The sequence below is a fragment of the Sparus aurata genome, chromosome 7, assembly GCF_900880675.1.
Source record: "Sparus aurata chromosome 7, fSpaAur1.1, whole genome shotgun sequence".
Taxonomy (NCBI): domain Eukaryota; kingdom Metazoa; phylum Chordata; class Actinopteri; order Spariformes; family Sparidae; genus Sparus; species Sparus aurata.
In genome coordinates, this window is record NC_044193.1 from 11,200,807 (window position 1) to 11,228,609 (window position 27,803).

Here is a 27,803-nt window from a genome sequence, read left to right on the forward strand (position 1 = left end):
CTGAGCCGCTTGGAAAAAAAAAAAAAAAAAAGAACAGATGAAGCGCGCTCCCGGTGCGAGGCAGGCGCGCACACGCACACCAGCCTCATTCACTGAGTGCGAGGAGCAGAATAAAAGATCAGCAGCGTCGGGAGGACAATGATGTTCATCCCTTTGACTCTTTATAAAATCAGTCCGAGCAGCTCACTCTACTTTCCCCTGAGATCTTTCTTTAAGTGAGGCTGCAGTTTCAGCCATGACATGCCCATCGGCACAGAGGCATGACACGGCTGTCACGTGGAGCCCTGGAAGAAGGGATGAGGTCTAAGTTGAAGAGATAGCTCCACAGCTGCTTATTAGTGTGGAAAGAAAAGAGAAAAAAATAAAAAAAAAAGAAAGAAAAAAAAAGAAGAAGAAGAGAGCCCGGAACACGAATGCTTCCTGGCATTGCGTTTCCGTGTCACTGCTCAGGCTTTCTCCTCTTCCTTTTTAATTGATTATCTGGACTATTCCCGCCAGCTGAATGGACGCTGTCAGCTGCCTCTGTGGATCTTTGTGCGCAGTAAAAATGGACAGACGAAGTTGCAGCTCGTTACAGTCATTAAATGCAGTTTGCAGTTTGTTTGTTTTGTTTTTTGTTTTTTGTTTTTTTGGAGGGGGGGGGTCCTGAGTTTTCAAAGTTCAGAGTCTCAGAGTGTTTGGTTATGGGAGCAGTGTGTTTTTCTTGGCCATTAAAGGTCATCTGTGGTGCCTCCAGTCAGCTGTGTGGCAAGTAACTAAGTACAGTTACTCAGGTACTGAAGGATTTTACTTACTTACTGATGTAAGACTGATTAATTAACTGTTCAGGTTACATCAAAAGCACAATATTATAAAAACAATTTTTTTAAGATTAAAGGATACATTTTTCGCGGCCCACCAAACAATAAAATACTGAAAAAAAACACAACAACATAATCCAGCTCTCTGGAAGTCCCCCACATCCCCAATTTGGATGATAAGATGTTATTTACGCCCTCGCCACTTTACGCAAGCTCGTGCACCCACTTCAGACGGGGTGCGTGCTAACGCTTTAGCTCAGCAGCCACAGTGTAGATTTTGTCTCTAAAAAAGCATGTAAATAACATCTTTTCATATCAACTGGAGATCTCGAGGCTTCAGGAGACTTCGAATGGAATGTGTGGAGCCATGTTATCTTTATTTTCGGTTGTTTGAGTCTCCATCTACTTCGGCTGTTTAGGAGAACACTTGCAACACTGTCTTGCTGTGAAGCTCCAGAAATGATTTGTAGGCAACGAAAGTTCATCTGACTTTTCTTCGGCGTGAGGGTGAGCAGATAATGACTGATGTTTCATTTATAGCTGAACTTATTCTTTAGACCAATGGTTCCCAACTTTTTTAGCTTGTGACCCCTGAGTGTCTAGTTGTTCCTTTGTCAGCTGTGAGTTGTTTTGTATTCACTCTGAAAGAATGATTTCCCCTCCAACTAAAGAGAAAAGTCCAAAACATGAAAAAGATATTTGTGGAGCAGGTTGGGACGCACATTTCCAATTCATTTCTTTACTATAATATATTTACTGTGTTGGACATTTTTGCATCAGGAAACAATTTTAACTGCTGATTTGCAAAATCAGCATAAAAAGAACAGGTGAAGTAAACACAAAGACGCTTAAATGATGAACCAAACAACACAAAATAATGACTTTCCATCTGTTGATATTCAACAACTGGCCCAATAAAATCTAACCAACCATATATCTGATAAGCCAACATTTGTACTAGTCTCTAACACATTTTGAATCTGTCAAATTCTTCACAGTGATTCATCCATTAATCATTAATCATTAATCATTAACATCCCTAGTAGAAGCTTTTTGTTTAGCATTCTGTCCAGCCATCATTAGTCATCTCATGACTCCTCAGATATATCTTGGGCCCCTTTGGCCAGAGCCAATTCTCCGAAACTACCTGACGAGCTACGAGTCAATTAGTCTCAGTGTGCTGCTGACACACAGATGCATCAGCAGCCATCTAGTGACGTCACATATATATTAACAGTGTCCATCTTTCTGTAAAATGAGTACTTCTACACTCTAGAAAGGATTTGACTCCAGAACTTTAACTTGTAGGGCTGTGTTTTATTGCTGCTGGTACTTCCAACATTGCTTGTTTGTATATTCCCGGAATGATGTTCTTCAGGAGCATGACTTCCTGGCCGCTGACCCCTCCTTACCCCTCTGTGCGTTTATCCGTGCAGCCCCCCCCCCCGCACAATCTCTTCCCAAACCCGTGTCGACTCAGCTACGCATCATTAACCCCCTTTGTGGCCGGTGCTGTTGCTGCACGCGTTTCATCTGCCTCAGTTCAACACAGACAACAGCAGGGTCCCTGATGATAATGGCTCCCCGTCTGGCTGCTTGCCAGGCGATAGGCCACGTCACTGACCTGTACCCCTCTCTAATAAGCCAGATCTATACATCACCTCTCGCCGGCTGAGTGGCTGCACGTAAATCAAAAACCTCTTCAAACAACGACTTTCATTTTGTGCAGATGCAAGCAAATACAAGAGTATAAAATACATTTGCCCCTTTTGCTTTAACCTTTCTCTTCTCTGCTTGAGAGAATTATCCAGAACATGTCGATGTAAGAGTCTGAAAGGCCAAGTGTTTTGTGGATGATTGAACTCGTGTTTTAAATAGACCAGGGGCCCGGTGCCCCCGTTGGTGCCTCCGAGGGCCGTGGAGCTGCTGCCTGTCAGCCCGTCTGGGGCATGCTGGTCCACAGAAAGCAGAACACCACACAGCCCCCTGGGATACATCCTCTCCTCCGCTTCCCTGGGGCTCCTCAGAGCAGAGGGGAAAAAAACAACAGCATTCACAGAGAGGAGAATAAAATGGAGGGGGGGGGGGAAAGAGAGGGATATATATAAAAGAAGACAATTAAGAGAGTGGCAGATGAGCAGCCAAGCTGGAGGAAAAAGGTGCGAAAGTCGTCATGGTTAAGTGTGAGATGAGCTGCATAGTGCTTTTTACACTTCTTTGAAAGCGTCACGGTGTAAATGGCCCAATCATATGACTAATCACACCCCAGACACGGGTGCCAGTCTCCCCTTTTCAGGTGCAAATGAAAGCCTGGCACTGATTGAATCAACACTAGTCACGGAGGATATGTGAAACCTGGCATTCATGGACCACACCGACAGCTCTGCGGAGATAATACATGAGTCACACAGATGGGAGGACGGACGCTCACACCCTGCGTCCAGTGTCAGGACTCAGGAATGCTTTATAATGCATCATGAGGCTGAGCTCACACTCCACAGGTCATAAATTTGTTCACATCCCTCAGAGGTATTATTTCTGCTCCAGTAGAAGCAGAAAACGTGTGTATCCCCTTTGTGTTTGTGTGTGTGTGTGTGTGTGTGAGAGAGAGATCCATGTGAGCCATGTTGATTGGTGCTGCTGCTCCACCATCAGCTGATCACAGCCCTCTGTCCCTTTGGGCTCCACATGGATTCACCACATGACACCGCAGGCTGATACACATAAAGAAGAGCCTTTGTGAGAGCGAACACACACACACACACACACACACACACACACACACACACACACACACACACACCCTGTCTCTCTCTCTCTCTCTTTTAAGCCAAGACCTCAGAGTAACTTTTAAGGATTCAGCGCCTCATGTGGACGTCAACAACTGTATTACAGGGACCCCAAGTGGTAAAATATGATACTGCACCTCCTGAGATATGAACCAGCTGCTCTGCTCTGAGTATAAACACAGCACCTGCATATTAATAGAGCAGGATTGATGCCATGGAATGAATCCCACTGACCCATATTTCCTTTACCAGTGGAGCCCTGGGTGGGGAGGATTATAAGGAGACGGGCACAAACAAAGGCTCCACTGTTGCTACAGTGATGTCAGTGAAATGACCTCTTCCCTCCGGCTATCTCTCAGACTCTGCCATTCAAATTCAATCAAAGAGGCAGATGGTGAATGGCAGCAACTGGTTATACAGTACTCAATCACAGCGGAGTGTGGGTGTTGTGATAATTAATGCGACCGATTCCAGGTTAATGTAATTGTGAGAGGGCTAACGGAGGTGTTAACACCGTGACACAAAGTGACCTCAGAATGGAAATGAGACTTAATGGACTGTGCATTAACTTAAAGGGACACTCGCTTATTTTCCACATGGAGCTCAGTTTACTAAAAAATCCATTTGATCTGACTCGAGAGTTGCATTCTGAGAAGAGTTGTATACAATGTTTTCTGGAGCTCAACCGGGGACTAAAATTTAGGACATCTCTTCAGTTTGGATCTTTCTTTGTTTCTTTTTTGCTTGTGAAAGAGCCCAATAGTATTTCTCCTCCATTTTTAACAAACGGCCAAAAGAATGAAAAAAACCCTCCATTAGTAATTGCGCAGAGGACCGGCCTCCACAGCCTGGACAGGAAATGCTTTGCTCATCAAAGATCATAAGTAATGTACTTAATAATTACTTTTATATACTGAAATATAATCAAATATATGTGGTAGTTAAAATAAAACACTTTTAAATGTATACAAATATACTTACAATGCCTGGTCAGGCATTATTGACTGAAATTCTTATATATCAAAGGTTTTACAGCAGTTATCTAAAACACGGACTGAAAAATACTTAAGGTGCCCTTTAGTAAGTATAAGTTTAGAAGTATCTGTATATTATTAAGGACACTAAATTCACAGTAAACTTTACACTGAAGTGTACTTAAATTAAGTTTACCTTTGTGTACTTTAATTAATTAATTAATTAATTTTGTTTGGTTTGAACTTAAAAACTTTGATAAAATGCTCCTAAAAGGGCCAGTACACTCCATCAGAACTCTTGCAGACATCAGATTAGACTGGGGCTGCGTCCCACCACTTCTGTAATAAATCACACACACACTTGTCCTTTTATGGTCTGGAACTTTGTCAGTGTAGTTTATAGTTTGTTGTTTCAAGAGCAGGTCAGCTGAATTTTGTGTGTGTAACACTGAAATCACCTTAGAGTAGCTCAGTTAATTTCATACTACTACTACTACTATTAATATTAATAACAATAATAAAAAGGGAAAGTAAATGTGTGTGTGGACTATATTTGGTATACCATTTGTCATGAGAACTAAGCTGACAGCAGAGGAGACACCTCTAACTAACCAGAGTCATTATCACCTGAACATCTCACGCTGTGACGCAGGCTGCGTGAAAACTAGTTAGCAAGAGAGCAGAAAAGATTCAAATTAGATTGCATAGAAAGTCATGGATTGGATGGTAGAGATATTTAGCTTTTTGCGACTTGAAGTTCTTTAAATGCAGACTTGACCAAAACCTACAGAAAGAATAGGAAAACCTAAACATGGACAATTTCAGGATAACTGCCTCGAAGGAAGAAATGCAACAACTTCTTGAAATAGTGTTAAATTACATCCAGTTTAAAATCAGTTGAGAAGAACATGTATAGATCACAGTGAGTAGTGTCAATAGAGGTTCACACTGGAGGAAAAAAGGTTTAGGACCACAGATTTCAATCACTCAGCAGTATATGTTCGTAGTTTTACTTAATAGAGTTGTCAGTGTTTGTTACGTTGATTTAGAGAAATCCAGAAAAGTAAGACGATTTATTTGACCTCACGTGTATTATTATAAATCACTTTTTAGGCATTTTGAGTTAACAGTACTATAAATTTATGTGTCACATACTGGTTGTTTGTGAGTATTTCTCCTCCATTTTTAACAAACGGCCAAAAGAAAAAACACAAAGAACTCCTCCATTATTAATTGGGGCAGAGCACTGGCCTCCAGAGCCTGGACAGGAAGTGCTGGGTGCACCAAAGGTCAGAAGAAAACTGGCTCCGGTCGGCGCGTGGGTGTATCTCCAGACGGCAGGGAGAAGGGAGGCAGGAGAGAGAAAACGGGAAATGGAGCGAGGGCCGAGGAGGGAGAGAAAGGAGGAGCGAGGTTTTAAGCGAGACAGCAGAGGAGAGAGAGAGAGAGAGAGAGAGAGAGAGAGAGAGAGAGAGAGAGAGAGAGGGAGAAGGGTTGGTGGAGGGGTGGGGGCAGTAGGTGGTGGAAGTGTTTTTGTGCATTGTGTGAAATGTGATCATGTCCTGGAGCCGCTCAGACAGCTGGGAAGTTCCCCCCTCTGCCCCCTTTGACTTCCAGCTGGGAACACTCTGAGGAGACACTGCAGACCATACTCTGCCTCGTTAACCCTTCACGTGCCCGATTCCTGCTGCTGCTGAGGAGGAGCTATAAAATAACAACACTGAAACACTTTGGAACTTAAGTCACATTTATTGATTTTTAGCCAGTATGACTACCTTTACACAGAGATACCACCCTCTCTACTGGAAAACAAACAAAACACTTTCATAGGATTAATTCAGCAGTAATACATCAGACTTTGTAAAAAAAGACTTTTCGCTTTTTCCTTTTTTGTGTTTTTCCTCTCCGTATTTTGTAACACCCTGACAAAAGTTTTTACATGTTTGTTTTTCGATTCTGTGTAAAGGTCCCATGACTGAGAAAACATGCATATGACATTTAGCTGTAATCAATATGCCACTAATCATAATGCACATTATTGATAAGAATACAGTACTGCATGACAATTCAAATAAATACCAACATACAGGTGAAGTCGTTATTTCATATAAAGATATCAAACTCTCATTATGGATCAATACTGAAACACAATATGACAATATAAAGTTTGCACAGCTATTCTTTTTTATTATCACAACGCTATCGCTTCCAGCAAACAGAAAACCTTTGTTTGTTTGTTTTCTTTAATGTAAAACATTATCTGAATTGCACTTTTTTTTTTCGTAGCTTCTCATCCATATTGGTAAGTTTTTTTTAATGCCTCAACAAACAAGCGTTGGCTATGATGGCACTATTCAAGCTTGTTGATGCTTAGTTTTGTTTTCTGTTTCCTGAAAACATAATGCTCAAAGATGATGTAAAAAAAAAGAAAAAGAAAAAGAAAAGATTCAAGAATAAAAAAGAAAAGAAAACAACAAACAAAACTCAAATCGGACAAAAAAGAAAAAAGAAAGTTAAAATGCGCTCTCTGCACATTTTGTTTTCAACAATACTATTGATATCACATTACCTTCACCAAACAATGCTAGACATACGTAGATGTTTTCCAATAGTACACTGATCTACCCCAACACATTACAGATGCTTGGAGCATTTTGTTCAATAACAGGAGGCCAAAGGGACTTCTTTATGTTCCCAAAGTTCGATAAAAAAAAAACCAACCTTTTCTTAATACCCCTGAATTTGTTGCGTGGATCACTGACCTGCAGAATTCAATACAATTTTCAGTTTAATTGAGCTAATTTCAAAACTATCATCTCACTCATGCAGACAGGGGGAAAATTCCCTTTTTGCACTTATTGCTGCTCACAGTCATTTTGAAAACCCAAAGTCCTCACCTATAAAAACAGAAAACAGAAAATACTAGTCTAAGATTCTCCCTTGAAACAATGAAAGGCACTACTGGTCGGAAACGAAGAACTAAGCAAACCAAAAAACAAAACCCCGGTCGCTCGCGTCAGAGCGCCATGAGCCCCAACTAAACCTTCCTCAGTGACGGCTTGTCTTATTTCCGAGTCTGGATTTCTTTTTCGACCTAAACGGTGTACCAAGATTTGGCACGATAAACGAAGAGAGAATGAAACAATTCCAATTTGGAATTTAATCGTCGCACTTGCAGAGAATTCTGAAAGTCAGTGATCCCGTGTCAGTTGAACGCCCTCGGTAAGAAGCTAGGAAAAGAAGCATATCGTGTCACTCAATGTTTGTTTTTCCCGAAAACACAACTTACCTATTCGAGTCAGGGCGCTGTCAAGTTTCATTGCGTTATTTTGAGCTATTCCTAGGAATAATAAATACATGAAAAAACCCCAGAATTTGATCACCCTGGATTTTTTTCTTCTTGTTAGAACATGGCAGTAGAACAAACATAAAAGAACAGCATAACATACGATGTAACAAAACAATTTTTAAAATGATTATTCGATGGATAAAATCTTGAGGATGAAGTCGCGATAGTAGGCCTGTGGTTTGTGGAGCCTTTAACTTGAGTAAATAGTTTCCGTTAGTTGAATTCAGATGATTCAGGAGGGCGTATAATCCCGCAAGTCTTAAAACCCTATACTGAATTACTCACAAACCATAGTACTACCATGCTTACCTATAGGTTAATAATAGTCTGTTATAATCCTATATAATGAAAGTGCACAGATTTACAAAAAAACAAAAACCAAAAAAGAACAACCTAAAAGAAAAATGAAAATAAAGATGAAACCAGACAAAAGAGTTTTAACATTGAGAAAGAACCCCATGTCCCCTTGGCTTATCAATGGAGGGTTAGCTAGCCAATCACAAACTCTGGTCGGCGTTGCAATCGGTTCATTGGACCTGTGAGATATTGGCTTCCAGCAGCAGCAGCAGCACGCGAAAAAAATGAGCATCATTCCGATTGACGTCACATTTTGAAAAGAAGGAAGTAGGAACAGTTGATTCGACTAGAAATCAGTGTTTTTTTTTTGTTCATTTAGCATTTTTTTTTTTCTTTTTTAAATGTTTTGTCCTTAAGTCCAAATGTGCCTATTGGCGCTAACTCTTTTGTTCGGCGAACCCAATCAGCAGCGAGAATGGACCTTGTGTTGGTACTTCGTCATCCGCGCAGAACTACTGTAATTACTGCAAAATGGAGAGACAAACAGATGATCAGCGTTAGCATTATTTGTCAATTTGTTTTTTTTTAGAGCCACTGTTAGCAGCTGAGTCCACACAGACGAAGCAGGCGGCGGCTGTGGTTAGTCAAAGCAACGTAAGCCATGTTAGAGAGCCCTGAAGCAGCCGATGTTTACGGTCATATCGAACACCGTCAATATGTCTCTGCGGAGCTGATGTGGAAAGCGCATTCACCACAAGTTCTCCTGCGTGGGGTTGCAGTTAAGGAAGCCAATGACTCACGAGTACCATGAAGTTCGTTCACCGGACAGAGCTGGGGCCATATCCCACCACCCAGGTCAGAGGAGAGGGGCGTTTCTCAAATGCCATGCAGGTTAATGAAAAATGGGTTATGTTTTTTTTGACATGCAGGCTTACTATGAATCACAAAACTCGATGCGACACGTGTGGTCAGAACTTAAAAAAGGTGACGTGGGAGGAGCCTGCAAGCAAGAGGTAGGAGGAGCTTTTTTTGCTCGGCGGCATGCTGTTATGACACCAGATTAAGCCCGACATTGATTTCAAACTAGGTGGAGCAAAATTCATTTATCAAGGGGGAGGAAGATTCTAGTCACGATCACATCCTGGGTGTCTAACTACTGCTCGGTGATTCCACAGAGCCTATACAAGGGGAGACGGTGAGGCTGCTCAGCTAATTTGAATCAATGTCCTCTGGTTGATCGAAGCAACCAGTCTGCAGTTTATTTTCATTTTTGTTCCTCCAAAGTCTACCAGGACTCCCACCCCCCCACCTCAGGAAGCCCCTGGACTCATTTCTCCACGGTATCAGAGTCAGCTCTCAGCCAGACATCTGGCTTTCTTCACTCCCGTCTCAGGAGCTGGTTTACAACACGAGTAGTTCTCCCCTTCCTCTACTCCCCCACAACCTTATTCTCTGTCAGCGCAAACTGATAGAAACAGAACATATCACGCTTGTAAGTTAAGTGAATCTCAAACTTAAGAGTGACTTTTTCCCTAATGTGTACGATAGCCTTGTTTCCATGCTGTGTGCTGAGGCTTACGGATGCACACTCAAGCAGGGTTGACTGCTGACGTCGCTTCCTGTTTCAGAGGAGCAATTAGGCTCCCTCTCTTTACATCTGAGAGGAAGGAATACTGTAGTAGGATCCTGCAAGATTATAACCTGAACTTGATCATATTAAGAATATAGAGTTTAATATATAGCTTATTGGTAGTAGAAAACGCATCGTTTGACAAATCTTGCAGGATTTCCTCACATCATCAACCCTGCTTTTAGCATCATAAAGCTAATGTGTCTATGATCCACAAGCAGTACATGGATTTATTAAACACAAGCCCCACTTTTTATATTTTCCTATTTTGCGTAAATGCTAGCTTGCAAGGGGTTAAAGCTATTGTGGATACAAAAAAAACAGTGCGTCGCTTTGTCCTCACACACCAAAATAACCAAGAGAACAAAAGAAATGAGGGACCCTCCGTTTTGCAAAGGTCAAGGCCTTGATACAAACGCGAGGGTCCTTCACTGGAACGCTCATATACACACAGGCAGGTATCGGGAGCACAGCGTACGTGAGGACATTACCTGACAAAAATATTCAGAGGGCAATTTTCCCCACAATTCCTCATTCTAGTTAAAGGGTGAGTGGTGACGCTGGGGGAGCAAGCTGCTGACAATCTAAAAGAGAGAAGGTCGTATGGCGACCGAGCGACAGGACACAGATTAGAGACATGAGGAAAAGGGTTCTTCAGCCGCATTAACCACACAGAAATGAGAACTCTGAGGGATCTCCCAAAAATAGAGAAGGGGGGGGAGAGAAGGGAAAGAACAGTGACAGCTCAAGTTGAGACACAAGGACAGGGCTTTACATCAACAGATAGATAAATATATCAAGTGTTTGGGTCAGGCACAGGTTTCATTTGCAGATTCGTTATCCACACGTGGATGCCGATTTTTGATTTGTGCTCTTCTAGGATTTGCTCCGTATTTAAAAAATCATCTTTGATCAAAACTATATTGTATCTCTGTTCACAGTAATCATTATATCCATGTTTTTTTAACAGAAGCAGGAACCTGAGGCACCAATGCTGAAGTGCACTTAATTTGGGTGGTGGAGATCGATTTGTCAAACTTTCTTTCTCTCTTTCTCTTGAATATATGGCTCTGAAAGAATCCATCGCGACGTAATGGGTCACATGGATAAGCCCTCCTGTATTTCACCAGACACCGAATAAATCCCCCTTTTTTTTTTCAACAATGTAGAGCCCTGTTAATACATGAGTTTGTCTTGTCCCACACACCTGACAACAGAAAAACAGTTAAAAAGCTCATAAGCGTTTTCAGCTGCGAAGCCATGCGTTTCTACTGACCCTATCGTGTTGGTGTGTTAGCGTCACAGCTTTCAAAATCATCCTGAAATACACACCTGTGGTCACAGGTGCTCCTTTTCTGCCCAAACAATTCCATCATCAAACCAGCAGCCAACTCGCGCACGAGTTAGTGAATTTCTTTGTAGAATCGTAAGTGTGCTCCCCTAGCAAGAAAGCAGGGGGAGATTGCATATTTTGACTTCTTCAAAGTTGCTTTTTCTTCAAGCATGACCTGATTGGACAGTGGGCTGCTGGACACAGGTCGGTCCCCAGGACTGAGAGGAGAGAGACGTTTTTCAAGGAGCACCAATGCCGACAGATGAGCCGAAGAGCAGAGGATGTCACATTTAGTCACATGACCTTCAGATTGACATCCTCCTTTACAGGTCCTCACCCCCGCAATGTGTTACTGTTACCAGGTAATACACTCAGGGGGCCAGAACAGACGAGCACAAAAGCTGCCACCTTTTACATCATACGTACAGCACCATGACAGCGGAAAGAATAGACACTCCATAATATCCACAAAACCCACCCCCAACAGAACCGGGGCCCTATAATCCACATGCCATATATGTCTACTACAGTCCAAACGTCTAGTGCACACTGTACATACATTTGCATTCCCCTAAGCGTATACACTAGCACACATGAGCAGCTGGTTAGTCACACAGCAGTCCCTAGAGGAGCGCAGGCTGGCCAGGGAGCTAAGCGAGCGAGTGGGGCTCTTTAACACTAAGGCAGGGAGGGTTCGGCCCGGAGGCCCCCTCCCCTCTGTACACAGCAGTCCCTTGCGCACTTGAAAGCCGCCTCAGTCGCAGTAGATCTTGTACTTCTCGCTGCAAAACACCACAGGGCCTCCCAGAATGCCATTGGGCATAGCATTGTTGAGCTCTGGGCGGCCGGAGCCAGAGCAGGTGAGACTCTGACTTACGTGGGGGTTGTTTGGGGCGCTGCCGGCGGCCTTGCTGCGGGTCTTGGCCCGGCCGGAGCTGCCTCCGCGGCGGGTCTGCTCGTGATCGAACTCCAGGTCTTCCAGACGCTGTGTCAGGGCCAGCTTCTGCTGTATGGCCATACGCAGCAGGGAGTTGAGGGTCTTCTTCTCATCCTCCGCTGCAGCCAGCTGCCTCTGCATCTCATCCAGCTGAGTGACATACTCGTCACAACTGCAAGGGAGACAGTCACAGAGAGAAAATTGTAGAGTCAGGCGCATTTTTTATTGAATCAGGAAGTCTAATAGCTATTAAGATCTATTTTCTGAGAAAGGCCTGAGAAGAACATGAGCCATTCACAAGAACACAAGCAGCAAACAGAAACGACACAACAAGGAATAAACAAGAACCATTGCAAGAATCGTTTAAAAACAGCAGACACTCTCATTTAAGGGTCCTTCGCAGTTCATTGTATTTAAAAAAGGTTCCTAATACCTGAAACTAGTTCTGCCAATGTTGTTATAGCATACATGAGGGATATATAAGGATAGCTGCTGTATTGTGTGCTGCAGTTACTAGATTTAAATGACAGAAGAGATATGAAGTAGTTTGGAAGCTACAACAGTAAACTTGACAGAATAAAATGAGATGGTTATTTCTTTGTGACAGTAAGAAAGTCCATCCAACTGTGTGATACTGAGAACAATGATAAGTCTGACACTGAGCACATATTTATTCATTTCAAAACCTTTAATAGAAAATATCAGCCAAGTTTCCCTCCTATCCAGACTTTCCTGTATTTCACCACAAGGGGGAACCGGCAGTTCCAATAACACTAAATAGCATCTGCCTCAATGGAGCAAAGAATTATGTGCCTTTTTGTCATATTTGTATTAAAGTTTTTGCAAAACTGCACATATAATATCAGTACCAGCGGCTCATGCTAGAGATAGTGTCACCAACAGCCACAAAGTCTGAAAGATAAACTTGAAGCGCCTCACTCATGACCTTTCCTCTGGTTTCACAGCGTTTGTCACCACCACCACCAGGTGGAGCCGTTGCTCTGCACATACCAAACCTCATAAGACTTGCAGAGTTGTTCATTATTCACTTATGATTTCATCAGCTATTTCTTTTCTCCTCCCCACAACTTCACAGACTAAAACGCTGTCAACTATACTGTCATTTGAGCAGATTTTTTTACCAGATAAAGTGACAAAAATCTGTCATCAAACTACCTACATTCATGTTTTTTTGAGTATACGACTACTGCTAAATGAATGAGTACCACAACCAGGTAAGGTGACAGGTGGGACGTCTGAGCGTGGCTTACAGCTTTTCTGCATAATACACGGAGCGTACAGTACGTGCGTAAGTTAAGAATAGATTGCATACACACAGGATGAACGCATTAACCCGAGGGTTGCTGAGAAGATCCTTTTCGCGTCAGCCCCCGAGGAACAAAATGGAATACGGAATATGGAGTGAGACCTCATCACTTCGAACCGTCTCTTCCATCTCCCGTCTAATAATGATGGCAGGCTACTTGCCGCTCAGTATCCCTCAGTGCTGCAGTGCGGCATCATCACCTGTTCCCCCCCGTGCCCTTGTGTGTATGTATCTAATGCTGGACAAGTGAAAAAAACTGGGTCACCTGAAGGGATTTTGAGGCGGGGGGTTTATATCTCCACCCTCCATCTGCTCTCGTGCAAGTCTTTCATTTTCCTGCTTTCCTCCTTCACCAAACTGTTCTCCCTCCTCGTCATTGCCTTTTCATTCCCCTCCCTTTCAATCACATCCTCTCTCCCGGCTCTTATCTCGCCTCTCAAGTCTTTTATTTTCCTCAGATGCTTCCTTGCTGCTGTCTCTGTCTGTCTGCCTGCATCAGTCACTTTCTCTCTCCCCGTGTCATCCCTGCTTTCTGTGTTGCTGACAAAGCAACTGTGTGACATTCTCCAGTAATGACTGACAAGCCCTCACGAAGGGAGGGGTTGGATATGTTTGATGAGCGGCGCCTTATCCTCCAACGGTGCCGCGCTAAAACCGTTGGGACGTAATTCGTCTCATAAGTGGCCTCACCCCGCTCGCTTTTCTCTGTCCGCTATTAAAGTATTTACTTTATTTAGGAACGCCCACAACTGTGCTGACACTACACAAACTCTTCAGACCTTTAAAACCACAGGAATGAAGAAATCTTACCAATGTTGCGCCATCTGTCGTATTCCAATGCCTGCGCGCTATTACTGTCGCTTTTCTAGCAGGCATGTGAAATCTAATGTCATTGTTTGATCAGTGGCTGCTTGAACTGCTCCTGAACTCCATCGTAGATAGAACTTTATTGTTGAATCATGAATCATTGTCAGAAAATCTACCAGAATGATAAGGTTCCTGACCTGTTTCCAAAATAAACTTTATTTGGCTTTTAGAAGCTGCACCAGTTGAATTGTCAAAACCAACTTCAAGCACTTTTCTCGTCTCAAGATAATTGGGTCTCAAAGACAAAAATCTAAGCTCAAAAAGTGCCTTTAGGTGTTTATGCTGTGTGTGGCGCTGCACGTGGTTGTGCTCCACGTGAACTCTGGCCTTGGCGGACCACCATACAAACATACACCATACCCACCCCTATGTGTATGCAGTTTGATACCCAGTGGGACACACACCCAGACAATACGGATCAGTGCTGCTTCATTAAACCCAGTATGAGATGGGGGGAGGGGGGGCTGGTGCTCCTTCAGACGGTTCAGCCACTCCTGCGTGGGGGGTGAGAGGGCGTGCATTTTTTTCCCGGGAAAAAAAACAGAGGAGTCTATTCTAGGGACTGGAGGGGTAGAATAAGAGGCTTTTTGGCCTGCTGGTGGGGGTGTGGAGGCACAATAGCTGAGGGGGGCCGGGGGTCAGCTGCTGGCCTTTTGAGGATGAACAGGCAACATGGCAACATCACTGACAAACTAACTTTCACTGCATTGCTGCTTCTGTTATTAGCAGCAGCTAGTGTCATTCATAATTGAGTAAGGAAAGCTCGACTACTGCAGCATCTGCGTGGACACAGTCCCCAATCAATAATGCCCCCAAAGCACAGAAACACAACAACGTCCTCAGCTGTGGTCCTGTCTGGAGCCTGATTGGTCACGGTGGGACCGATATCAGAGCTGGAGCAGGGAGGAGGAGGAGGAGGAGGAGGAGGAGGAGGAGGCAGGAACAGAATTAAATAAAGAAGGATGGAGAGGGAATACGACTAACGACGAAACTGCAAGATGATTAGGGGTGCAAGTTTGCAGAGAAAATGTGAACTGGGCTAACAGTTTGACTTTTAATGAGTATGAGCAAGGGCTGAGAGCATGTCGAGGCATGTCTTAGGAATGTTGGAGGCAGGAGCTTACTGTTAACATGACACCAGAGACTGCAGCCGGAGAGGCGCACACACACACACACACACACACACACACACACAGACACAGACACACACACACACACACACACACACACACACACACACAGACAAAGAGACAAGCACGTACAGAAAAACATTCAACCCCGCGTCTCCCTCATGAAATTCTCACAGAATGAAATATACTTTTAAAAATCTAAAGTGACTCTAATCTAGGGAGAGACTGCAGCGGGGTCTTTCAAGTCCACTCCATCTTTCTTCCACTCTTGTCAAAGACCGACACATTTGTTTCTTGGAGTCTCAGGAATCCACCTTTACAGACTTTGTGGTCTTTGTGCAGATTACAGAGTGGGAAAAAAAAAAGTATGTCAATTTAGCCTCCTGTAGTGGGCTTTAACTGAAAGCCTTCCCCCTTCCTCTCTTTCTTTTCCAGATGACTAGGGAACCGGGTGTTTGGCGGTGAGGAAGGACGGAAGGGGGGACGTGGGGACACAATGGAGGGGGAGTGTGGGAAACCTTGCTCGGGCGAGTACCCCAGCCTCTCAAAGAGTCCCCTGACCCAACTCTGCGCCGTATAGGACAGAATTTACATACCAATGAACCAATCCCATAAACAGACAGAATGTTATTCACGCACAGGCACCAGAACAGCGAGTGAATACTAAAAAAATAAATTGTGAGGGGAGGGGCTTCGTGCATAAGGAGGAGAGCACATGCATCGACACAGGCGGTAAACAGCAAGCTGTAATGTGTTGTCGATATCTTAAGCCTCTCGAAGCCAAAGAAGCTTACAGAGAGACACTTCACAATGGCTCTACTTCCTTACAGCAAAATATGATGTCACACCTTCCCTCCGCTGCTGCATCGATGACAAGTGATAAACTCACGGGCCAGAGGGGGTGAAAATAATATCATTAGTAGGAGGAAGATCTGGTTCTCTCTTCGCCCTGGTTTCCTTTCGGTCCGAACAGTCGAGCATTACACCTACATCCTCCCGCCATCTGGCTCTGCTGTGCGCCAAAAACCCATGACAACACACTCTCGCATTTGCAGACAGGAGTTTTCCTCCTGTTACTAATTGATTAGACACTGCAGGTATATGGAGTTACTTCGGCAAGCACCCTTCAGGGATAGGTGTTGAATTACTGTATGGGTGAGACGGGGGGCGCTGAGCTGCCCACACATTCCCCGCAGCTCCTGTAAACCTTCGTTCTATAATACCGTCCGTCCCCCGCCCTCCTCTTCCACCTCGCCTCCCTCTGGGCGGCCTGAGCTTTGCTGTGGATTGTGGAGGAGTCTTAAATGCAGGAGTAATGACTATCTCAGCATCTCAGCCAAGCCATCTGGACCAGAGCTGATATTTAAAAGGCACAAGTAGGCACCGACACCTTCAAAATAAAATTCACGGTGAGGGAAAGCGACTCAAAATGTGAGTTGAGCAGCCACAGAGGAAGCACTGTGCTCGCATCTAAAAATACGTACAAGTGCCTCATACAGACGCACTCATTTCCTTATTGCTCTCAATATGCATGCACACATACAAATAAACAAACAAAACAAGCAGTGTGTGAGCACTCAGTCTACTATGCGTAGAGCGGTGAATGTGTAATCCAGACCAAGATGAGGTGGGATTATGCACAGAACCTTTGACCGGCTTCCCCTTGGAATCAGAAAAGATTAGTGAGTGTGTCGGCCCATCTAACACACACACACACACACACACACACACACACACACACACACACACACACACACACACACACACACTGGTCAAAAACACGACTTAAGTGACATATTTAAATGATACCCAGATTAGATACCTTCTGTTCTTTTGAGTCAGTATCAATGTTACTATCCCTTCTTGACCGTGATTCTCCAAAACAAACAATAGTCTGCTTAAATAATGTCATGTTATAAAAATGCCACAACATGGATTACAATATGATGATAATCTTATTTCAAGATTACCTGGTTATGTTTGTATGGCATTTGGTACTGCGCATGTGCAATAGTTTTAAGAATAGCAGAAAGACTGCTGTGTTACTGCTGCCTATCCAAGATGATCTACAGTAGCACAGCGTGACAGAATGACTTGGGATTCGTGCCAGACCGCGTGGGAAATCAACAATGAAACATTTTCCAGATACATTTTTGTGTCTTAGAAGAAAGGATGCTTGAAAAACATAGTTTTCAGCAATGTTGTTGCATATTCTGTACCGTGTGGCGAACATGGCTCGGAGAGAGGAGAAGGTGGCAGCGTCCTCCTTCAGGGCTTTGAGCTCGTTCCTCAGTTTCATCATGGTCTCGGTCACCATGGCCTTCTCGTTCTCATACTTGCTCTTCAGGTTGGCCAGAGCGACTTCAGCTGTCTGTGGGCGGACGAAAAAGAACAAAAGGGTCAGAGCAGCTGGGGGGTATTTCCTGCCACAAGAAGTCTGTTAATATGGACCATATGACCTTTTTTCTTTTCTGTTAGAAGTCATTATGGTAGCCCAGTGGGCTGTAGAGGATATTGTTAGTTGCACGTTTAAAAAACATAGGTGTGTGTAGTTTATGAGGGGCTTTCATGTCTTCAAATGGTCAATGAGTAGCCACACACACATTTTAAAGGGCTACCAGAGCAACTGCATACACACTGTATATCTGGGTTATGTGTCTTTGTGCTTTGGAGGGCTCCTCTCCCATCCTGTGCTCACAGATACTCTGGACAGCTGGCATCATACGGCTGCTGTCTCCACCAGTGTTTGTTATAGATCTTGTCTGCAACGCATTTGCTGCAACAGCTGAATAGACCTGAAATAGCTTTCTTCTACTGTCTGTGTCTTTGTGGACAAAGTGGACAACTGCTTTTGGGAATGTTATCTGTTTAGTCAAGGAGACAAAACTGATCAACCCACCTGCTTGTTGGCCTTCAGGACTGTCCTCAGGGTTGCGATCTGTTCCCTCTTGGTGCTGAGCAGGGATTTCAGTTTGAGGATCTCCTCCATGCAGGCTTCCTTGTCCTTGTCGGCCACAGTGCCCAGCTCCAGAGAGGCGACCCTCTGTCGCGATAGCTCTGTGGTGCGGTCCACAGCCAGCTGGAGGTGCTTGATCTGGTCTCTGATGATGGCCACCAGGTTGTAGATGTTCATGGGCTCGCGGCGGTGGTCAGACACGGGAGAAGGCAGAGAGGAGACTGGTGACGGGGCTCCGTCGCTTAGGTCGGTCTTGCCAGGCTCAGGGAAGAGGCCTTTGGTGAGCAGGATGGGGGAGCGGCGTCCGCGGCCCTCTGGGCTGCTCCGACCGCCCTTGCCCTCCTTGTAGAAGTCGAGCATGACGCGGTTGGGTGTCTCGTTGTTGCACATGCAGACATGGTTGTAGAGGGTGGCCAGTTCTTCACTGAAGGTGACCAGCTCGTCCTGTGCCACACTCAGACTACCCTGGGACTCACCTGCCACATCGCTCACCTGAGGACAGAAAGAGAGATATGTCAGTTAGGCAACGTCTTGTCTTGCAAAGTTTACAAAAACACCAAATCAGTCATTTAATGAAACGTCAACATGAGGCAGAGCAACATCTCACCTTGCGCAGCTCTTTCTCCAGCTTAGCCTTCTCTTCTCTCTCTATGTGACTCGTCTTCTCGAGAACCGCCAGCTTCTGACCCAGCGTTGTGACATCGCTCTCCAGACGGACGCGCTCTTCTTCATAACGGGACTGACAGGCCTGGTATTCTGTCTTCAGAGTCTTCAGTTCCTCCTTCAGCTCTCCTGCCTCTGACACGGCAACCTGGAGAAGCAAGATTAATGGTTGAGTACAAATGAAGATTATCTGTACTGTAACATGTTTAATCTGACATTTCGTCCAATCTACTCTTAACAATAAGTGGACAGGTACCTTGTACTTGCACTCCAGAATCTCAGGTCCGTTGATGTCCACCTCGTAGTAGTCTCCGTCTTCGTGGCTATCGCGTTCCTTCTCGTTGTCCAAGGCAGACTGCCGCTCCTTGCTGGCCTGGAGCTTGCGGATGGCGTTGAGGTTCTCCGTGAGGCGGTTGACCTTCTCCTGATGCTCTGACAAAGCACCGTTAGCCTGCTCGAGCTGTTTCTGGGAGTCCTGCAGGGTGGACAGCAGGTTGACCTTCTCACGCTCCATCTGTAGAGAGAAGCAGATACAGTGAGTTCATCATGCTGAGGATCTGCAATGAATGTACAGTACTCTCTACTTGGCTTATCGCACGTGTAATTTTGACATGGGAATTTCTTGGTAACTTGATTATGTGAATGATTCCTGCTTTGAAAGCAGATCATATGAAATCAGAGGATTATCTGTCATGTGGTAACTCTACCCACTATCGGCCTTGTGCTGCCAAAGTATGCGGGGCTCATTGCCCAGTAGCTCAGCATCTGAGTCAGGATGACCTTGACAATTCTGCTGGACTGGGTTCAGCTCAGCGCTGGCAGAGACCCTGGGCAGGTCGTCTTACACACATGCACACAGTTGTGCCGATATAAGCACTGCGCTATGTCAGAAGCTAATCTGTAAATAATATGAAAGTATCACAGTCCTGCTCAGCTGCATACATTTTTTATTAGTGTAGAATATATAATGAAGAATAATTCTAAGTTTGGTCTGGATGGCTTGTCATTCTGAGGAAGTATGAAAGCAAAAAAAAATGTCCATCCTTGAAGTAAGAAAATGCACTGATGTTCTCACATATCTACAACATTACTTAAAGAGGGCCTGTGTGCCTGCAACACCATCCTATTCTTGCAGAATACATATTGGACGTTGTTATAGATCGCAACGGACTAAAAGGGTGATATCCGAGGAGCGGACGTCCAGGATTGATCACTGAGTGCCTAATCAATAGAATGAGGTAACTTAGGAGAATAATAGAGCACGGCTAAATGAAAAAAGGACGTTTTTTTTCGTTATTACTATGCTCTGCTCTGTTTCCTGCCTGGAATCTGTGGAATGACCTGGCAGGAGGCTTCAGCAGGCAGCTCGACATGCTGCTGGGTCATATCAAACACAGCGCTTTGTCACGGGCCCGCCAGATCCCCCCAAAAAGTCAGGTTAAGCACCAGAACTGTGCCCATAACAGGGCAGCATTCAAGTAACATCTAGTTCACACATTAATCCAGCAACCGTGTTTATGTTAGATGAAGAGAGAGAGAAAAAAATACTTAATCCCTTGGACCTAAAAGCAATTATTATCCACAGGTTCCCAGTGCTTTCTGGTAACCATGGCACCCAATCAGGCGTGGCCTTGGGACTCATGGGGTGCTGAGCAAGCAGATGGCAGGTCCTCTGGTGCCACCACCCGCTGCCCTGCAGCCCAGCGGAGCCTGAAGGGTGTGTGTGTCTCCCTGGATTAATTTTGCTAGATGGGGATTTAGATCCCCGCAGCAGCCTGGGTCAGGATGTAGCCCAAACACACTGACTCACACACTCTTTTAGACACACCTAACTTAATACACAGTCCTGCTGTCCAGAGTTATTTTTTTGACTAAATTCTGTCACTTTTGGTTTTTTTGAGATGTGACATATTCAGATGTGAAAAAAGGAAACTTAGCCTGTCATTGGTCTTCATTCAGTTTTTCATTAAATATGACTTAAGTAAACAAGCATACTGTCAAACATCACAATCTGTAAAACATGTATCGATTGTTACTTATCCATAAAAAAGATGATCATCATTTCCTGAAACTAGAAATTGAGACAAAAGGATCAAAGTTCTCCGTTTTCCATGGTGGTAAAGAACAAACCTGCATCAGCTGCTGTTTGAGCTTCTGGATCTCTGAGATGTTGAGCTCGCTGAGCAGGTCGTCCACGAGGCTGGGCACGGGATTGAACAGCTCTTCCTTCGTGGGCGTGGAGACGCAGTTGTCGAAGTTGATGGCATTGGCCAGCTTGGTGAAGCCGTTCTCGTATCCATGCAGAGCCTCGTCGTTGTTGGGTTCGGTGGTGGCATCGTCGCTGAACTTGAGGCCATCCAGGGAAATGCTCAGAGGGCTGAGGGGAGAAGGTGAGAACGGTGTGTCATTTGGTGTTATTCACAGTGTACACTGAGGCCCTCAGCACCATGTTTGTGTTCTTTTTACCTGTGATACAGAGTGTCTCCGATGCTCATGTAGTGGGAAAGCTCTTTCCTCAGGGAAGCCTTCAGCTCACGCTCAGTCTTGATGGTCTCCAGGGCCTCGCTTAGCTGACGCTCAGCGATCTCTTTCAGTCGGATGGCGTCTTCCAGCTGGCTGTTGAGGAACTGGGTGTCCTCCTCCAGACGACGGATCTCATGCTTCAAACCCTCAAACTCCACCTGGACGAGGGAGGAGAGGGATTCAGAGAAATAAATGCAAGGCTACGAAATGGAAATGAGCTAACCAGCTGGATCAAAAAGAATTACATTATTCAAGATAATGTTAATAGACAGAACACATCCATTCAATTTCCCTTTCTAATTACTTTTAAGTTAATTGGATTTGGGAATCCTTTTTTAAAGTAGCACCCGCTTTTGTTTGTCTCATGCCGTCTGTGTAGAAAATAGAATCCGAGATGACAAGCGCCAATGAGCAGAATTAACAGCTCAAGCATAAAAGCCAGCATCGAATGGAAATACTCTATTTCAAAATTCAGCTGTGTTGTGTTCGCAGATGTGCAAAGGGGACCTCGTTTCTTTTGAAACGTTTTCTTCCATCAAGTGTCAGAATCTCTGATCTGAGGAATGAAAGAATGAACAGAGTCTTATTTCTATATTCAGACGGCAGCTCGGGGCATTTGGAAAAACAAATTCAGCTGCTTATCTCTTGGCTGTATCAGGGGATGTCTTCATTATCGCAATTAAATCTGAATATTAAAGTGCTCAGGCTTCTTTTGGCAGACTAATCGCTACAAGATGGAGAAAGACTGAGGGCCCATGTGTGGGAGGACTGATGCTGTAAGATAGTGTGCAGTACATGTGTGTTGAAAACAATACTTGGCCTGAAGCTTCCACTGTTATCAAGCCAAACTAAGAAGACTGCATAGGGATGACGAGTAGAGAAAGCTAGTGCACCAAGAGGGAGATGTTCTGCTTTTATTCTCTTCATACTTGACATGATTCAAACGTCCTCACCTGGCTCTGTTTGAGCGCGGAGACCTGCTTCTGCAGCGAGATGTTCTCCTCCTCCAGCTCAGTGTAGTCCTGCAGCAGGCGAGCCTCGAGGAACTTGTACTCCTTGATGTCGTCACGCAGCTGATTCCTCTGGAGCTCCACCATCTGGCTGTTCTGTGGGGCCAAGCGAGGTAGACAGAGGGAGAAGAAGAAAAGCTGTCAGCGACCAGTATCTCAATCTTGTTTGATGGAGCGAGGGAGAGACGGCGATTGATTGGATATTGTTCCTTTAGTGTAACTGTTTGTGTCACATTGTTTCTTTGACACACTAAATCTCGCTAGATAAGGTGAGGGGGGGCCCTCCCATCTGGCTAATTTGTGTGTGCGTGTGTGTGTGTGGTGGCTGGGAGGGAAGTGCCAGGTGTCTCTCCGGGCAGTGGGCCACAAGTGTGCCGGTCTCCCCGCTTGCCAGCTCTGATGGCACTAAGGAGACTGAAGCCTACTTATCTCAGTCATGGAAACAGGCATTCAATGGTAATGAGCTAATTTTCCAAAGGAGTTAGATTAGGCTTGGTGCTTTGTACAGGAGGATACAGAAGGTAAGAGGTTGTTGAAACCAGAAGTTGTGCAAAGAAGTGTCTGAAGCTTTGACCATATTCAGTTGATACGCGCAGATATTTTAGTGTTCCAGTGAAGAAATACGCTCCAACAGGTAATGCACAAAAAAATGTTAACGTGTTGTCTAAGCAGTTGTTAAAAGCCAGTACAGCTGCAATGAAAAGTGAGGATTTGCTGCTTCTCTGGGTCATTTATGATAGTAAATAAAGAGTCTTTGGGTTTTAGAACGCTGGTTGGACAAAAAAGAAGACTTTACTCGAAATTGTGATGAGCATTTGTGGCATTGTTTTTATCGCTTAACTCAAATAATTCGGATCAAGATGAATCAATAATAAAAATATCGTCAGCTGCAGCCGTACATGTTACCATAAGTGTTTGGAATATACTAGAAGTGCAGCTGGTTCTCTGCTGCTGCTGCTCAGGAAATGCATCATTAATTATATAAAGATTAGAGAGGTAAGACTCGATCCCATCCCCCCACTTGTAGACAAACTGAGAGCCCTAAAGGATCTGAACAACCAAGCCTCTACTACCTGACCTGTTTATGCCTCCATCCTCTTCTTTCAAGGATTATAAATCGCCCTCCCACCGCTGCTGACTGGCTCGTCCCCCAAAACACAAGACCCCTGTGGGACATTTTAGGTGGGGGGGGGGGGGGACGGCGAAACAGATAAAACCTCTGAAGTAAGGTGAATTCGCCGAAAGAGGGTGGGCCTCACTCTTTTTGAACCGAATCAACATGCACATGTGTGTAATGTGAGATAGAGAGGGGAAAGCGTTTGAAATAGATCTCGGTATTCAGCACGCTCAGCACTGACCTTGGATGCTCATGTGTGCAAGCGAACATGTACGTTTTATAGCGTGTGGGTGCAGGTGGATGTAGTAGGGATTGTTATCTCCTGAACAGGTGCAGAACGGGCGTACATTTACATGTGTGAGACAGTAAGAGCAGTGTCTGCATCTACAACGCGGTCAGGATTTGCATGAGTGCGGCTGTGGCTTGCGTACGCGTGCGTGATGCGCGTCTGTCCTCTCAGGAGAGCTGGCGGGGATAACCTTACACCAGAGGGACAATTAGCCTCCCAATCCCCTCGCCAGGTGGCCCCTTCCTCTCACGCCGACACACCGTGTGGCCGCGCGTCACAATCCCTGCTCTCGGCTCATTCAAACGACCACAGGAAGTCAATCTCTGAGAGGCTTTCACTTTGAGGACTTATATCAGGAGCTGCCCTTGAGCCTGAATATGGATCAGTGATATTACTCATTGAAACAGAGTGGGTAATGTGCTGGTGGTGACAGGTGTTTTGACGATTGCAAATGCACTTTAATGACCAGAAGATGATTTAAGGCAATTCCCCTGTAACAGGCTATACATAACTGAGAATTACAAAGCAATAAACAACGATAACTCGCGCTCCAAAACATCCAACTAACACGACTCGGGAGACTATCACGCAACAGGAACCATTTGTTTTTTTCTTCCTCTATCTGAAATTCTAATTTACTCACATATTTAGCTTACTGAGGGAGGAATTCACTGACAAAAAAATGATGTTGCTAACTCCCTGCTCGTGAAGAGTACATGCTCCTTGTTTGCTCTGTGTAATTATTAATCACTATGTGCAGAGCTGACGTTTGAAGGCGCATTAATATTCATTGCGGTTTTTGCGCATGTCTAATGAGCGTGGGTGTTTGCCTGCGCGAAAAGCCCCGACGTTGCATTACTGCATAATGCATGAGCCTACGATACAGATGAGTCCTGCCACTAAGCCTCTTGCGGCGCCCCTGACTTCTGAGAGAGGACTGACTTCTAACAAAAAATGTAAAAAGAAAGCTGGAATCACTCAAACAGGTCCCAGCTCTGGATGCTTTAGTTGTCAGCTTTGGCGTATCAACCGACACAGAGACACTTCATAAATGCGTACAGCTTAATCATTGCATCGCTGGATTAATCTCTTGTTTTTAACTCAACAAAGCTGTGACAGCTGGTTGCTCAGGTCTTTTCCTGGCCAGGGTTACGTGTCTCAGCTGGAGGGTCAGTGCTGTTTGGTTCCTGTGAATACAGGCCACGACTGAACCTGATTAAGAACCTCCTCCAATCTGATTACAATGCATATTAAAGCTTTGACCTCTCAACTTGCTTCCACATCCTCTGCTACTCCGAACCCCCCAGAGAGTGGGGCGGTGGCGGGGGGGGGGGGGTTACACCGCCCTGCTGCCTGACAGAAGTTGATTTGAGTTAATTCACCGGTGTTCGCGGCGGCCACGTGCGCTCGTGCCTTAAAGTGTGAATTACGTTTAACCATAAAGGGAGCACACGGCTCTCCTGGGACCTCCTGTGGCTAATTGTGATCATGTGCGCATGGCTGATTAGATAGATTAGATAGTCGGGTGTGGGAGGAAGGCCATCCACCAAAGGCCTGTGCGTGGTTAATGATGACCCTCTGCTGCCTGCTGTCGCTACAGGTGACGTCTGGACAGCTGCTTGAATAAGCCCACACACCCACACACACAGACAAATGTGTCACTTCCATGCAAAGTGGGTGGCAGTAAAAACACCGAGCTGACTGTCTGGGTCATAGCCTGCTGCAAAATGTCACAAGAGCACACTTCTCTGTTTCAACCTGGACTGTGTGAACTCTCTCTCTTTCAGCTCTAAAGCTCTCTTTCCACCATTAAACTGCTTTTGACAGCATGGTGAGGCTCAGCCTACTTAAATCTCACTAAAGCTCTGAGTAATTTCTCAATGTGCTATGACCTCTCCTTCTATGGGAAATAGCTCCATCACTTAGTAAGCCACGGTGGCAAAGTTTCAAGCTTAGCACAAGTGTAGATTAGGAATGTTTTAATGCTTTGTTAAAGGCCCCTGCTCCGTTCTTAATAACTCCAGAGAAGCCAGCTTGCATTTTTGGCAAAATCCATATTTGCTTGGTTCCCTCGAAAGTGGTGCCCAGACTCCCCTGATGGCAAAAGACTGTATTATTGATAAAACAGCACAGCGCAGTATAAATATATATCTTTTTTATCGCCTCTCTGCTTCTCTCTCTTGCACCCTCACTCCGCTGACCTCCATTTCACTCTCGATCCTGCCCACTTTGCACTTCAGTAAAATTGCACATGCACTAGATTTTCTTTCCTAAATTACTATTCCTACAAAGTGCCTAGTTCCCAGATGGTGCAACGCCAAGAGCAAGTCAATACTGCATTTTTTTTTTTACCCCCTATCCTTTTAGCTACTCTTTTCTCATACCGCTGACCTCCATTTTGCCATTTCACCAACAGTACAGCTCTCGTTTTTCCAACCCCCACCTCTGATCTCTCCCCCGAGTGTGTCAGCGCGCTTTTAGAGGCCATGTATCAGTCACAGTTGATTTCCTTCATCATGCTGCATCTATCAGATAAAAAAGACGCGGACAAGGAAAGACATGTTGGTTTCTGCTCGTATGTCTCTTGTGATATTATGCTCAAGAGAGCACATATGGACTTCAGTCGGCTAACTTTGCATGTCCTGTAGGCTCCACTGCACGTCAGGGTCACGTCAGCCCGAGTTAGGTCTAGTTCTAACCAAGCTGAGCCCATCCCACGATTACCTTCCGGAGAGACGAGAGATGAATCACAGATGCCGTGTAGCTCATCACCCCCCAGTATAGCTTTAGACAGAGCAAAGGAATAATAAAGCTCAGGGGCCCATTGCTTCTGTCAGAGTCGAGAATGTGGGTGAAAGCAGATCTGCTTTTATCCTCCTCTTTGCTGCCAGCAATTGTCATCCATTCTATTCAGCCTACCCAGACTCCATTACGAAGAGAAAACACAGTCAAGTTCACAGTTTTCAGAGAGACAATTAAAATCTAAAAAAAGTGAAAGGAACGTTGCGTGGCTGATGGCACTCGGCGTGTGACTGCTGGAAAGCCCACCGGGTCAATGTGTGCCCGCGTGCACTTACCAGTGAATTAGTGATTTTGAGGTCATTCTGATGAAAGCGGAGAAATGTGCACGTGAGCACGTTCACACCCATTAGTCTAAGTGAATGCGTAGGCCTGTTTGTGTTGTTGATTTATTAGGATCCATTGATCGGGTGAGGAAAAGCTCTTGGGTGCTGCGAAGCCAGGGGCTTAAATCAAGAGCGACACATTTTCAGAGAGACCCTTTAGAGATAGATACCAAAATGACAAACATTATCAGGGATCAATGGCAAATCTTCTAAATGTATTTTGGAGACGCACCCCACTTAAAGGCTAAAAATAGCCACCCATCTGTGAGACATGCGGCTCGTGAGACAGTAATCTGAAGTGGGAGCAAGATTAGGGTGCTGCTGCCAGATAACCCAGATAACATGTGGAGGCTTTACAGCAGGATGAGGGTCATTTGTGACAGCAGTACTAGCCAATTTTTTCACACCTCTTCCACTATTGAATAACCCCCCCCCCCCCCTTACCATCCCAGTTGGTCTTTCTGTTTACATACCAATATTTCCACCTCTTCCCTGTTTGACTTTCTACACTGCCCCGCTCCCCCAGCTAGTACATGACAGGAGATCTGTCCTGGCATTAATGTGACAAGAACTAACAAGACAGTCGACATCAGATCCCTGTAGGAGTCTTATTATTAGCCTCGCGTCAGATGATAATAAAAGGGAACAAAGAGCAAACCTCCTTGGATCTTCTTACCACTTAACTCT

At 44.9% G+C, this 27,803-nt stretch overlaps 1 protein-coding gene across 1 annotated transcript in view; it reads right to left on the reverse strand.

The window, feature by feature from the left end:
• Positions 1-6,292: 6,292 nt before the first annotated feature.
• Positions 6,293-27,803, reverse strand: part of LOC115585727 (protein bicaudal D homolog 2-like) — a 43,840-nt gene continuing 22,329 nt past the window's right edge. The window contains exons 3-10 of the mRNA XM_030424339.1: positions 22,529-22,681; positions 21,519-21,733; positions 21,183-21,429; positions 19,309-19,566; positions 18,997-19,200; positions 18,333-18,881; positions 17,653-17,804; positions 6,293-12,281 (exon numbers count right to left, since the gene is read on the reverse strand). Of these exons, the coding sequence (XP_030280199.1) occupies positions 11,927-12,281; positions 17,653-17,804; positions 18,333-18,881; positions 18,997-19,200; positions 19,309-19,566; positions 21,183-21,429; positions 21,519-21,733; positions 22,529-22,681 (2,133 nt within the window). The 3' untranslated portion in view covers positions 6,293-11,926. The remainder of the gene's footprint in view (positions 12,282-17,652; positions 17,805-18,332; positions 18,882-18,996; positions 19,201-19,308; positions 19,567-21,182; positions 21,430-21,518; positions 21,734-22,528; positions 22,682-27,803) is intronic.